At 44.7% G+C, this 15,393-nt stretch overlaps 1 protein-coding gene across 2 annotated transcripts in view; it reads right to left on the reverse strand.

The window, feature by feature from the left end:
• Nucleotides 1–15,393, reverse strand: part of SLX4IP (SLX4 interacting protein) — a 259,813-nt gene that overhangs the window by 238,626 nt on the left and 5,794 nt on the right. Inside the window, exons 2-3 of one of the 2 annotated variants that reach the window (XM_068232489.1) lie at nucleotides 13,433–13,755; nucleotides 8,274–12,306 (exon numbers count right to left, since the gene is read on the reverse strand). The exons of the other annotated variant lie outside the window; for it this stretch is intronic. Coding sequence (XP_068088590.1) covers nucleotides 11,436–12,306; nucleotides 13,433–13,755 — 1,194 coding nt within the window. The 3' untranslated portion in view covers nucleotides 8,274–11,435. Of the gene's footprint in view, nucleotides 1–8,273; nucleotides 12,307–13,432; nucleotides 13,756–15,393 lie in introns of those variants that run through there. 2 annotated transcript variants of the gene reach the window in all.

A 15,393-nucleotide genomic window follows, 5' to 3' on the forward strand; every position in this document is an offset into this window, starting at 1 on the left:
TCTACATATGCACTCTCCACAGAGCTGCAGGGAATCCACTGAGAATATTGTGCACATTCAACCCAGAGGTGTTGTCTATCACCCATAAACCTAGTGCAGATTGTGCATGAATGTGTAATAGAGGAAGAATTCCCTCATTCCCCTGCAGAGTACCTGCACATCACTCTTACATGTACCCAGTTACATTGCCTAGAGCCTGATAGATGTTCTTTGTTCCGGTCTGTACCTTTTACAAGTACTCTCACCAAGGGCTAGTTTTAGTCTAGGACTAAAAGTATTAGAGGCAGAAGATTAGCCGGCTAGCCAGGTAACTGGTATTGTTTAAAAAGGGATAAATATGACAGCCTCCATATCCCTCTCACTTCAGTTGTATTTTAAAATTCCTAAGCGTTGGCAGTTAATAGATGCACGTCATGTTACAGTACATACTTTCAATCAACAAGATTGTAATATGCAAATTAGAGGAATCGGAGTCAAGGAGTCGGTGGAATCCTAACCCGAGGAGTCGTAGTCGGTGGATTTTTGTACCGACTCCACAGCCCTGGTTAATACCAATAGTAAAATGTCAGTAATCTTTACTGATATTTTACCATGACCTAACCTAACCTTATCCTCACATGAACCCTTCCTTGTGATGCCTAACACTAACCAATCCCTCCTGGTGATACCTAACCTTAGGGCACCATCTGCCAGAGGACCTAGTAGAGATAGGTGTAGGGAATGGTGCTTAGTCTTAAGGCTGCCATACACTGGTCGACTGCCAAAAGATAGATCTCTCTCTGATGTAATCTGATCACCGAGGGATCTATTGGCTACCCATACACTGCACACAGATTTGAATTGATTCCAGCATGAAATTGATTCATAACCTGTGAAGCTGCCGCTGCCTCTGCCTGCCTCGCCTCCCCCGGCCAGCAGCAATGATATTACCTGTCCGCCAGCTCGAGTCCGCGGAATCCGTTCAGTCACAATTCTTTCGGAATCTTCCATGTCCTCTTCACTTCTTTGGCTTGTCACAGGACACGACAGGAAGTAAAGAGGACATGGAGAAGGCCAGCCGGAAGACGCTAGACTGAGCGAATCCCAGGGAGTCACACCGGCCGGACAGGTGATATTGCTACCGCTATGCTGCGTCGGTCGTCGCAGAATCGAACACCGCTAGCGACCGATCAACTGAATCGATCGATGTCAGATGGCAAATCGGTCAGCGTTTGCATTATCAGTTTCACAGCAGATTTGATCGCAGTGATCGAATCTGCTGTATATAAAATCGGCAGGACTTCGAGTTAGTGTATTAGGCGATCAAATGTCCACAGCTGGTGGCTGGCAGAACAGATAATGAACAGATAATGAATAATCTATTCAGTATATACAGTGGGATGTGAAAGTTTGGGCAACCTTGTTAATCATCATATAGGAGACACACACAGTGATATTTAATTGAAATGAAGTCTATTGGATTTACAGAAATTGTGCAATAATTGTTTAAGCAAAATTAGGCGGGTGCATAAATTTGGGCACCACAGAAAAGAAATGAAATCAATATTTAGTAGATCCTCCTTTTGCAGAAGTAACAGCCTCTAAACACTTCCTGTAGGTTTCAATGAGAGACTGGATTCTGGTTGGAGGTATTTTGGACCATTTCTCTTTACAAAACATCTCTAGTTCATTCAGGTTTGATGGCTTCCGAGCATGGACAGCTCTCTAACTCACACCACAGATTTTCAATTATATTCAGGTCTGGGGACTAAGATGGCCATTCCAGTACGTTGTACTTGTTCCACTGCATGAATGCCTTAGTGGATTTTGAGCAGTGTTTAGGGTCATTGTCTTGTTGAAAGATCCAGCCCTGGCACAGCTTCAGCTTTGTCACTGATTCCTGGACATTGGTCTCAAGTAATACTGAGTGGAATCCATGCGTCCCTCAACTTTGACAAGATTCCCAGTACCTGCACTGGTCACACAGCCCTACAGCATGATGGAACCACCACCATATTTTACTGTCCCTCCATGCATAACACCCCTTGTTATGCCCAAATAACTTAATTTTAGTTTCATCAGTCCACAGCACCTTATTCTAAAATGAAGCTGGCTAGTCCAAATGTGCTTTAGCATACATCAAGCGGCTCTGTGCTGTAGGCTTCCTCTGCATCACTCTTGCATACAGCATCTCCTTGTGTAAAGTGTGCCGAATGGTTGAACGATGCACAGTGACTCCATCTGCAGTAAGATGATGTTGTAGGTCTTTAGTGCTGGTCTGTGGGGATGACTAACTGTTCTCACCATAAATAATTATTGTGCACTTTCTGTAAATCCAATAAACTTCATTTCACTTCTCAAATATCACTGTGTGTGTCCCCTATATTTAACTGACATTTTTTATCGTAACAACCAATGATTTATGCAGGAAAATCATGATGATTAACAAGGTTGCCCAAACTTTCGCACCCCACTGTTGATACACTGTGTAAATGGAGCTGGTGCTTAGTGATTTTTATCTGAAATATCACAACAAAAAATTAAAAAAATTTTTATCTGAGCTGAAACTTGGGTCAAAAAGTAAACAATATCGCAGGGATGCCTAAACCTGTCCTCAAGTACCACCAACAGAAAACCTTAAACATTCACAGGGGAGATAATGTCTCAGCAGAGCTGATTAACTCTGTGGATTCCCACAAAACATGCACTGTTGGTGGTAATAGAGGACAGGGTTGGCCAAAGAGCCAGACCGTGCACCTCTGCAAGGACTAGTGTGGCCATGTGTGGGACCAGCATGAGCATGGATGCGCAATAGCAAAAGCGACTCCAGCTTACTGCACAGGCACATCTGTATTCGTGCAGTCGCACTCATGCTTGAAGAGAGTGGCTTCGAGCAGATTTCCAATAAGCCCTTTTGGGAAATCTTTGGTGGGTCCACGAGCAGCAACATGGGACTGGAGGATAATGTGGGAAGCCTCTACAGCAGGGGTCAGGAACCTTTTTGGCCGAGAGAGCCATAAACTCCACATATTTTTAAATGAATTTCCGTGAGAGCCATGCAATACAGTATGTTTCAAACTGGGACAGTAGGGCTCACGTTCCTATTGCTATGGTGATGTTTATACAGTTGATCCTCCGGACAGCAGAAGTGTCAAACACGTCTTCAGCTTCTCTTGGGTTTCAGCAACATCAGCAATTTCCCAGAGGGCCAGACAGGAGAAATACCGAGTAACAGCTTGTACAATTAGCTAGCTGACTTGGGGGTTGATTCACTTTGTTGGATGAGATCCCCGCACTTTGGCCCAATAGGCTGCTTGCCAAGTGACAGACAGCCTATTGAGCTAGTCAAAGTGCGGGGATCTCGTCCTACAAAGTCACTGGACCTGACAGGATCCAGGGTGGGACAATTGGAGCAGCCATTCATTCTGGGGGAGTGTGAGTAAGTTAGTAGTGCATGCTACAGCAGTAGGGTGCCTACTTTGAAAATGTTATTTGCGCTGCCACACTCAGATGTGCTGCTTGAGCAGTGTAGCTCAGTGAATAAACCCCTACTGATTTGTCTGAGCCAGATGTAGCCATCAAAACAGCCACATCTGGCTCCCGAGCCATAGGTTCCCTACCCCTGCTCTACAGGATCCAGACGCTTCCCTCTAAATCATCTCCTTTTTGACCTGAACTTTGGCTCAGGTACACCAAAGTGACATTCCAGATAGAAATCACTAGGCACCAGCTCCCTGTACACACTATCTATATACAGAATAGATTATTCATTATCGGTTCTTCCATCCAACTATGGACGGTGGCTGGCTCGCCTAATGTAAGACTAAGCACCACTCCCTACACATTTTTCCACCAGGTCCTCTGGCTGCAGGAACTGTACTGGCTGCAAACCCAATAAATTAAAGAATGGTAAAACACAAATGAATTAATTACCTGCCAGGAGCCACCAAAACATATAAAGCAGGGGTCTCAAACTCAATTTACCCGGGGGCCGCAGGAGGCAAAGTCAGGATGAGGCTGGGCCGCATAAGGGAGTTCACGTGTCCCTGCCGCGGGGGGCAATCCGCCGGCATTTCCTGGAAGGGGCAGAGCTTTCAGCTTTAGCTCTGCCCCTCCTGACGTCAATCGCGGTGGATCGCCGCCTCTGCCCGCCCCTCTCACTCTTCCTTCACAAAGAGGGGCGGGGGAGAGGCGGCGATCCATTCGGCGATTGACGTCAGGAGGGGCAGAGCTACAGCTGGAAGCTCTGCCCCTCAGCGCAGTCGTGGATGTTTGCGCGGGGGATTTGGGGGTCTGCAGCCCTTGTTTAGCGGCGGGGATGCGGCGGATTACTTGGGAGCACTGAAGCGAACTATAAGGTAAAATGGGCAAATATAGTTAGCTTCCGTGTCTCTTTTGCTTTTGCCGGCAGGCAGGGCCGGTTTAAACAACAATGGGGCCCCAGAGCAAAATAAACCTGCCCCTCCCCTCCCCCCAACAGATACCCTGGAACAAAAATCAGCATTAAGGGACCTTTTTTGCAGCTGGTATAGTCAGGGTGTGAAGCCCCAATCGGTCGGAGCTCCACATTCTGGCTACCCCAGCCTGCATGGGGGACAAGGGGTTAAAAAGTTTCAGGAGGGGGGACCCCACATAATTTTTTAAAAAAAAAATTCCCACACTCTAAACATAAAAAAAAAAAAAAAAAATTTGGGAAAATAGGAAAAAATGCCAGGAATCTTCATACAGCCATATTGCGGCTGTATAGCGATCCCTGGCCAAAGCGCTGCGGCTGCATATGGACCCCCTGGAAACCCTGTCAGGAAATGTATTGCTCTTTCGTTTGATACATGTAAAATTACACTACAGTTAGGCTTGCTACTAAAAGTGACATTTACCGCATTTAAAAGTATACTATTTTCCTTCGAAACTTTAAAATCGATTTTCTCAAAAACTATAAGGTCTTTTTGAAAAATTGTTTTTTCCTCTTATTCCTAATGATCTTCTTAACATATCCTGCAAATTTAGGGTTTCTAGCATTTAAGGTGGATTTGCTATTAACCATTAAAGTCAGCGGGTTTTTAAATGTGTATTTTTTTCCTTTGCAACTTTAAAATAGATTTTCTCTAAAACTAGAAGGCCGATTTGAAAAAAAAAAAATTTCCTCTTGTAGCCACTTGGGGCCCCTACAAGCTCTGGGGCCACAAAATATTGCATCGAGGGCCGCAAATGGCCCGCGGGCCGCGAGTTTGAGACCCCTGATATAAAGCATCTTAAAAAAAAAAAAAAAAAAAAAAAAAAAAAAAAAAACAATGTTCGTTGCATGAGGGAAAGACTTGACAAAATCATTAAATGGCTGAACACGAAAGTCAATGATACTTTGAACAAGGAGCAGCTCAGCACATTGTGATCGGTTTCAGGCTGAAATCGATTCACAATCTGTTTGCAGTAAAGGCAGCCATACGATCCCTCTCTGATCAGATAGGGATCTGTCAGTTGGTCTATCTAATGGCAAATCGACCAGTGTATGGCCACCTTTAGGGCTGGTTCAGACGGGCGTTTTTGTGGCGTTTAACGCAGCGTTTCAGACGCAGCGTTTTTTGGGATCTACTGCCATCCCATGCAAGTGAATGGGAGCGTTTAGAGCTGGCTTTTGCAGGCTTTCATGAAAGCCTGGCAGTAGATCCCAGCATTGCGTCTAGTCTCAAAAGCAACATGCTGCTTTCAGAGGCAGTAAACGCGAGGAAACAATAGCAGAGACCAGAACTGCTAGCCTTGAACGCTTTTCAAAAGCCTTCAAAAGCTAGCTTTTAAACGCTGGCGTTTAAACGCTGGCGTTTGAACGCAATGCCAAGCAAAAGCTCAGCAGACGCCCGTGTGAACCAGCCCTTACTCTCCTCTGCCTGATTTGACCGCCCTTCATTATAGAAAGTGCATTGTCTCAGCATAAGAAATATTGGCCAGAGAGGAACAGAGGTGTGGGAGGGCAAAACAGGAGGGAAAGAGGCTTCAGCCAATCAGGCTGCATTAGTCAAATCTGAGGGGCAGTAGAGAAGCAAAAAAGGACAACCCAGCATGCCCTGCAACTTCCTTTTTGTGTACCAAATAAGAGTCAGGTAAACTGGGGAATGATCATTTATCAACAAGAAATGTAACAGTGATTTTAACTTTTGGATTGCCTGGTTAGCTTCCCTATTGCTTGTTTATCAGATAAAAATAATGAATTGCTTTTTGATTTTATGCCCGACAGCTACACTTTAAGAGAAACAGTTGATTGCATATGGGTCATGGTTTGCTCCAATGCGTGTGAGCGATTACTGCTGAATTGCTGATTCTCACAAATAAAGATTGGGCATTTTACAATATTGGTCAGACGATTCCTTTGTGGGTATTCCTTAATTATTTAAAGACTGAGCTTAATGTGAACCTGAACTCTTGCACAGGGCAGAAAGAAAGCATAGAGAAATGGACCATGTATGTATTTAGAGAGTTTAGACACATTTGCGACTGATCACAAATTATAATTTGATCTCTTAGCTGTGTCAGCTGGCAGCCACAGCAGAGCAGCTAATTCTTCAAAACAGGATGTTAATATGTCTGCTTCCATGAAAGCAGGAAGTAGACATGCTGCAGATTTATTGCAGGATTTGTATCAGCGGTAACAAAGAAATGTTTTCCTTTTAAGGTTAGTATGTTGTTGCTAATCTGTTAGAGCAGAGAGGAAGTTCTGAGTTCAGGCCCACTTTAAAGGAAACTGTAACCAGAGGTCTATGGAGGGTATATATTTTTATTTATTTATTTTCCTTTTGAGCAATACCAGTTTCCTTGCCATCTTGCTGATCTTTTGCCTCGAATACTCTTAGCCATGGTCCCTGAACAAGCACGCAGCATATCAGGCGTTTCTGACATTATTGTCAATCTGACAAGATTACCGTAGCTGCATGCTTGTTTCTGGTGTTATTCAGACACTACTGCAACCAAATATATCAGCAGGGCTGCCAGGCAACTGGTATTATTTAAAAAGAAAATGAATATGGCAGCCTCCATATTCCTCTCACTTCAGTTGTCCTTTAACTGAAGCTTTGGAAGCCTTGCTGAAAACAAGACAGGGCGAGTGCCGACAACCATACATACTCGGAATGAAATAAACTTACGTACAAGTGTATCTACCTGCAGCTCTCCTTAAATTTGCACCCCTTCATCTTGGCCGTCATGTGACGTCAGCAGAGCCAACAAAAGGTGAACACATGCAAAGTAAGCTGCATACATAGCCAGCCAGGAAAAGTAGGCGTGTAGCTCGTAATTAGAGAGGCAACTATACCAGTTCCCAGAATACTTCCCTAGGCTAGAGGAAGAGCAGGATAAGACTTGTGCGTGTGTGGGGGGGAAGAATATAGCTGGCAGCACTTGTTGGGCACATGGAAATGCTTGTTTACTCTCCCCCACAACAGTTGCCATTAAAGTCGTAGACATGCCACACTGTTTGCGGTGCAATGAAATACGGTGATCCGGGTACTGCAGATGTAATGCACAAGCTGCAGTGTGTGTGTGTGTGTGTGTGTGTGTGTGTGGTGTGTGTGGTGTGTGTGGTGTGTGTGGTGTGTGTGGTGTGTGTGGTGTGTGTGGTGTGTGTGGTGTGTGTGGTGTGTGTGGTGTGTGTGGTGTGTGTGGTGTGTGTGGTGTGTGTGGTGTGTGTGTGTGTGGTGTGTGTGGTGTGTGTGTGTGTGGTGTGTGTGTGTGTGTGTGTGTGTGTGTGTGTGTGTGTGGTGTGTGGTGTGTGGTGTGTGGTGTGTGGTGTGTGGTGTGTGTGTTTTCCGGTAGTGCACCGGAGTCGCGTGTTCTGTACTTCAGTTGCCCCACAGATATAAATCATTGTGCGATTTTTTGTTTGTGGTGCAATGTTATCAAATTGCACCACTACCATAGCACAGTAGTATAAAACAGAACCTCACCCATGCACATTGCCATTCAACCTACTTGGTGGTAATCGCGAGTCAGGCTCGGGATGAGAATCCGCAGCTCAGAGTGGTAATCCTTTGCCTGAATGAGTTATATGCTGGAGCTGCTGCAGATCTCTCTGTGGTATGTTTTTTTTCCCCCTTGTTTTTAGGGTCTTGTGAAAGAAACTGCACGGCTTTTAGACCCTAAATCCAGAAATAATCAGAATGCCAGGGAGTTTAAAACCTGCTGGCAAAGGCTGCAGAATCCAATGTTTCTCTTTCATGGGGGCAGCCATCTTACTTTGGGAAACATGTAGAAAATTACATTTGACACACTGACACTAAACAGAACAAATACAATCCTGCAGAAAGTGGTCACAAAAAATAAACCTTTTATTTTACAGCAAACAAATTTATACAGTTTCTACTTTGTTTCGTACATAAATGAAGTTTAAAGCTGAACCCCAGGTACATAATTATTTCTCTTTTTACACATACTGGTTTACTTTTAGCATCTTAAGCCCAGGATCCCAGGAACACTTGAAACAATGTGGTCCTGGAAGCACTTGTGGAGCTGGCAAAAACGAGATGTGGTCCCAACAACTTCTCACTCAGTCCTCCTGAAAAGACACATTTGTGCAGAGGTCTTGTATCAGGGGAAGACTAACTTGTACAATGGTTGAGGTAGTAAAATGTATTATATTTCAAATACAAGTTTTGTCAAGATGGGGCTGATGTATGTGGAGCCGGAGTCCAAGAGCAATTTTGGCTACCTGAAGTCGGAGGTTTATATAAACTGAGGAGTCAGGCCTGTTAAGAATTAGACTAAAGAGTCGGAGTTGAGGAGTCAGAGCAATTTTGGGTACCTGGTGACGGAGGTTTCATAAACTAAGGAATCGGATTATTTTTGGACCGACTCCACAGCCTTGTATATCATGATTATGAAACATTCCTCCTTCCACCTAAGGAATATTGCAAAAATGAAGCACCTCATTCCTTCAGAGAATCTGCCAAGCCTAGTTCACGCCTTCATCACATCACAGCTGAACTATTGCAATGCCCTCTATGCAGGCCGTCCAAATAAAGACCTACACCACCTGCAGCTAGTACAGAATGCTGCCGCAAGACCTAACAAGCCAACTCCACCACTGCCACATAACACCAATACTTTGTTTACTATACTGGTCACCCATAAAATGAAGAATCTTTTCAAAATCGGCATGCTAACATTCAAATCCCTACACGACCTAGGCCCTGGATACCTGAAGGATTTGATGCAACTGTGTCACACCACCCACAATCTCAGATCAAAAGAATCCAATAACTTGACCACCGCCAGAGTCCAACTAAAAACATTTGGAGCAAGAGCCTTCTGTCATGCTGTCCCTACCCTGTGAAAGGTCTTGCTAAATGTAATCAAAATAGCTCCAACCCTGGACACGTTTAAAACAAAAAGCCACCTGTTTAGTCTGGCATTTATGGTCACATATCTTCTTCCCCTGTACACTATGTACTGATCTGAGACAAGCTTATGCACTTTGGGTCCTATGGGAGGAAAAGGTTTTACAAAGGTTTTGTGGTTGTTCTACACAATCCTGGAGCTCAGCTTTACACTGAAATCTATCACAAACCATAATAAGCATTGGAAATCTTAGATGGCACTTGTCCTTTTGACTGAAGCTCTACAATCTACAGCTAAAGCATCCACAGGATCAATACTGACATAGAACTAGAGTACTGCCAGGGAATTCAATCATAACAACGTCAACTTAGAACTTCTCAAACAGGTATTTCGCCAATTAAGTGACTCCAAGTAAATAGTGGCCCCAAAACAGTAATCATAAAATAATAAGTGGGATTAAAATTTTACAAAAAGTGCCTCTAAACCGTGAAATTACTCAGATTCCCCATCTAAGGCAGCCAAACTAAAATGAAATGTTTTTACACAGCAATCAACTGATTACCTTTGGTAGTAATAAAGCCTAGCTAGCCGATAGTGGTAAATGCCTCCTTCATTGGCTGTTGAGAACATATCCTGCCTTGCTTTCTCTGCACAGGCAAGCTTGTTGCTTCTCCTGAGGACCAAAATATCCTGGCACAGTTAAAAGCATATGGGAAGGAGACTGGGAATCACAGCTCAGGCAATTCAAGTCTTTTCCTTCCTGGGTGCTTTTAACTGCGTCAGTATGATTTGTACATTAGCAAAAGCAACAAACTTGAGTTTGCAGAGAAAGCAAGGTTGCAGAGGTTTTCCCAACAACCAATGGAATAGGCACTGAATAATCAACATTATCACAAGGGACAAGCATTTGAATTGGGAACGGCGTTCCAAATGCTTCTGATAAGAACCTGAATCATTACCAATGGGGACAGTGGTGGGAAAAGGGTGTGCAACTCAACCTGGCCGGAAAGAAGGAAGTATCTGATAGCTGGAACACTAAGGCGTACGAGAGGTATCGGCGCAGGAGACTTGGGCGCAGGATACAGCCGGTATATGGCTGATCCCTAATCCTGCTGCTGCACAAGTTCCCGGCTGTGCTAAATACTATTCCCCCTCCAGGTCGCCATGGATGGTGGGGGAATGAAATAATTCCGCTTCCAGCAATTGCTGGAGGCCGAATTATTGTGATTTAAAAGTAACTTCAGCTCCGTCTTCTGACGGCGCCAAAGTTACTCCCTGTGCGCTGCTATAGCCGTAATTCCTATTACAGCCTATGGTGGTGCCGGCTGTGCCCAAGTCTCCTGCGCTGGATTAACAGTGTTCAACACAAAGTGGAGCACAGCAGCCAGAGGCAGAAACAAGGGCGAGTAAAAATTCAGGTTCTGATCCAAAGTAATCAGAACACTGTTCGCTCATTTACAATTATTACAAGACTAGGTTGCATTAGAACAAAGAACTACTTTTTTTTTTTAAACAACGAAAGTTGGGCCGTTTCAATTGCAGCGAGTTCTAGATTCATTTTGTCTGCCCTACATTTAGGAGGCCTTATAAGTACAAGGTCAACTTTAATTGGTGGCAATATGACCCTACTATATACAATATCCACAATACTAATTGCTATAATACAAAATAGAGTCAATAGATATGCGAGGGTGCAGGCCGGTGTTGTAACATTTTCTGGTTGAACTCCATGGACGTATGTCTTTTTGCAACCCAACTATTCAACTATGTAATCCACAGAGCACTGATGATATTTCTGCTGCAGGTGGTCCAAGTCACCTGCTGATTTCTTGTAACTCTTGGGGTCCCCAACAGCGAAATATCTGCTGTGCATCCTGGTTCTGTTCCCACCTATATTAGGTCTTCCTGAAAGCATCAGTTGTTCCCAACACCCTTCCTACATTCACCAGCCAATAAACTGCATTAAAATAAAGGTGTAAAAAGTTGAGAACCTTTCATAATGGCCACAGTACTGGAGAAGAACTGAGAACGAAATGCCCAAGATCATATCAGAGGAGCCTATAGGAGACACAAGAGGCAGGAAATAAACGCCATCTATCAACAGCTGAAATGTCCCCATGGGTGCTGCTGGCATTTCAAATTTTGTACTGTGCAGGAAGTTCACCAGTAGGAGACATAAAATACTGTGCAAACTTTTCCCTAACATTGGCAGCATGGTCAGGATACCGCACAGAAGGCCACTCCAAATCCTCCATGTTATGTTCCAGCAAGTCCTCATTGTAGCCCTCCCTTTCTAGTACAAAGTTATGTAAAGCGCATGCGCTCTTGACTATCATGCCAACATGTAAAGGCTTCAGCTGGATGGTGCTCTGAAATATTCTCCACTTGTTAGCTAGGATTCCAAAGGCATATTCAACCTGGTTTTGTGCCCGACTCAGTCTGTAATTGAAAATTTTCCCCGTGGCATCCAGGCCTCTCTTAGGATAAGGCTTCATTATGTTGTTGCTCAAGCTGAATGCTTCATCAGCAACAAATACGAATGGAAATGGATCTCCTCCTTTCTCGATAGGCCTTGGAGTGGGCATGTTAAACTTTCCCTCGAGAATTTTTTTCCCCATGAGAGAAGAGCGGAATATTTTAGGATCATCTGCACTTCTGTAGGCTCCAACATCCACAGCCACAAAGTGGTGTGTACTGTCCGCTATGGCCATCAAGACAACGGAAAAGTCCTTCTTATAGTTGGAGGTTTCTGAAGCATTTTTCGGTGGCATTTTAATTCGGATACGCTTGCCATCCAGAGCTCCGATGCAGTTAGGGAAATGGCAAGTTTTCTGAAAGCCTTCACTGATTGCCCTCCACTTCTCCTCTGTGGGCTCGGGCATCACTCTGTTTTTTAACAAGTTCCAAATAGCAGCACAGGTCTCATGGACGATCTTGCAGATGGTCATTTTTCCAAGAAGGAAGTGGAAATGGAGGGAAGCAAAGGTGTCCCCTGTAGCAAGATACCTGGTGAGGAGAAAAAGTAGTGGTGAGTCACACAGTTAAACTGTACACCGAAAATGAAGGTATGTAAAAGCAGCTAGCACGGTTAATTTTGTTAACCTTTAATGCAAATTAGAGACTTTTACTAGTCCTAGGTTCATTCTAACGAATTTTGTTGCTAAACCAAATGTTCCAGCAAGAGAAAAAACAAAAACCAGTCAGTTGGGATCCTGGAGAATGATACTTGGAGGGAGCACTATTTGTTGCCTACGGGGTTCTGGCCCCCGGCCCGTACAAGATGCGCCATCTTCTCCACTTGACCGGCAGCTTCTGCCGGCAGTGTAATGCATGCACCGCAATGCGTGCCGGGAGATGTAATCCATGGATGGAGTGCAGAGCTGTACTTGCACCCACGGACTACATCTCCCAGCGTGCATTGCGGCGCGTGACAATGCTATCAAGTGGAGAACATGGTGTATCTTGAAAGGGCTGGGGGCCAGAGGAGCAGCACCACATAGGCAAGTAATGATGCTTCCCCCAACGTCACACACAATTACAAACCTCCCTTATTATAAAAATAATAATTCTTAAGCTCAGGTCATTTTAAGTCATTCTAAAAAAAAAAAAAAAAATTAATACTGAATACCCAGACATAACAGATCCAGATACCATAGATGGTGGTAAAAGCCTGCACTTTCCCAGTGGCACTGTATATTCATTAAAGATGACATACTGCTGACCTTATATCATGGGGAACAAATCTGATTTGGGGGGGGGGGGGGAGGTTACACCATGGTACGACTTTTTACAAGATCAGACAGCGTGGTATGATCTGCCGACGGCACAGCCCACAAGTAGATAAACACATAAGGTGCAGCATGGTGTACATGTACTGATGAATCTTAATTGTTCTTGGAACTCTACCAGGGCTACAATCAGGACTGGTCATAGTGGATGTATCCAGCAATATCACCACAACTGAACTCTTGTAGGACACTTCATTAGCATGTCAGCAACTGCACTGGCACTCTATGTGGAATGTTCAGGCCAGTCCCAGTCATAGACTGCTTAGGTCTTTGGCTATCTTAACTCACAGCGAGATATTGTTCCCATTAGAACAACCAATTCAATATTTCTCTTTAACACTCACCTTAACGTCACCAGTAGCCGTTCCTCTGGGGAGATGCTGGCCCTCATGTTTGTACACTCTCTGAACAGCTGAGGTCTAACAATTTCTAGAAGCTCATCAAAGGTATTGACAGTCATCCGAGCGTACTCATGGAACTTCCTTGGGTACTTCCGCAGCTCAAGGTACACAGTATGAAAGTGTCCCTTGCTAAGCCTCTGTGAAATCAAAGGGTGCACCCAGTACAAGCGGTGTCGCTTCTTCTCTCTCAGACGTCTCCGCTTGTCCATCAGCATCTTCACAGTGAGAAGATTAATCATGAGGTTCATCATTGTGTAGAAATCCATCTCCGAAAAAAAAGACAAAGCCACACAAACTTAGTGAATGCACCAAAAATGTATTTTAGGGGTTTTAGAAGGAACTATGCATTGCAACTAAATGTGTGTGTGAGTGTGCAGAGAGTGAATGATTTGTGCCGTTTGGAATTTGGCTACACACCTTAAGCATGTGTCCCCAATTTGATCCATGTGATTTACCCTAATGGGAGATAAGCCTACATTTCTGTATTTAGTGGTTTTAAGACTTGACAATTGTAAAATACACACAAGTAAAATGCACTACAAAATTACTTTTTTTCCCTATGTCGATGTCACAGTAGGTCGTAAAATCTGACAAATCACTTTTTGGACTGGTCCATCTCCTCATGAAGGATTTTCACTTATTTCTTTATTTACAAAAGCACTTACTAAACTGCAGTTGCCAAGTCCAACTGCCAGAATAGTGAGCAAAAGGAGTAGGGAAGCAGACTGGCATCTTGGTATACACCCCTTCCCCCTGTCCATTTTGCATCAAGTGGTTTAAGCTCAAAGAACTGATGGGTAAGAGTCCACATTTGTTGTTAATCCTTTCAGGACAGCTCCATAAACTGCAAAGATCAATGCAAACATTACTTCATCTTACTGAACCGGATCTGGACCAACGCAAATGAAATCTACGTCCTGCAGGTGGCAGCGCGGATCTGACAGGACGTAGATTTCAAACATCGTCGATGTGCGGTTCTGCCCCTCCCGCTCCCTCACCCTGCAGTCTCTATGATTTCTAAAATCGCCAGCGCTTAAAAAACAAAAATAAAATAAAAAATAATAATAAAAAAAAAAAAAATCTGAAACGCTTAGTGTGACTGAGCACATAGGGTAGTGTTGCTCATACTATTTTCAGTCACTGCAGATCTAAAACAACCTATCAAACTAGACTACTCATCAGAACTCAAGAGGAAGCACCCACTGTTTTCCAGATATTTAAAGAGAGTCTGAAGCGAGAATAGATCTCGCTACAGACCTCATAGCTAGCAGGGGCATGTGTGCCCCTGCTAAAACGCCGCTATCCCGCGGCTTAACGGGGGTCCCTGTCCCCCCAAATCCCCTCCGTAATGCGGGGGAGCGCTTCCGCATTGGGGCAGGGCTAACCGCCGCAGCCCTGCCCCACGCGCGTCTGTCAGCGCGTATCTCCGCCTCTCCCCCGCCCCTCTCAGTCTTCTTTCACTGAGAGGGGCGGGGGAGAGGCGGCGATGCGCGTCTGATAGACGCGCTGTGAGGCAGGGCTGCAGCCATTAGCCCTGCCTCTAGGAAGGGCTAATCTGCGACCAACTTGCGACCAAGGTATGCGGGGGGTGGGTTGGGGGGTCAGGGACCCTCGTTCAGCCGCGGGATAGCGGCGTTTTAGCAGGGGCACACATGCCCCTGCTATGTATGAGAGCTGAAGCGAGATTTAGTCTCGCTTCAGTGTCTCTTTAAATGAAACAACAAGTCTAAAGCCTCTTTCAAACGGGGGACTAAACTGTACACTTGCTAGGTCTCCCGACTGCCACCAGCCAGTGCAATTTAAATTCAGCGGTAGTAACACCACGTGTCATGCTGACATGCGGTTGTGTTAAAGGGTGGCAGAGGACCAAGTCATGTCGAGTCTTAACACCTCTGTGGCCGCGC

Source organism: Hyperolius riggenbachi, chromosome 4 (assembly GCF_040937935.1).
Source record: "Hyperolius riggenbachi isolate aHypRig1 chromosome 4, aHypRig1.pri, whole genome shotgun sequence".
Lineage (NCBI taxonomy): Eukaryota > Metazoa > Chordata > Amphibia > Anura > Hyperoliidae > Hyperolius > Hyperolius riggenbachi.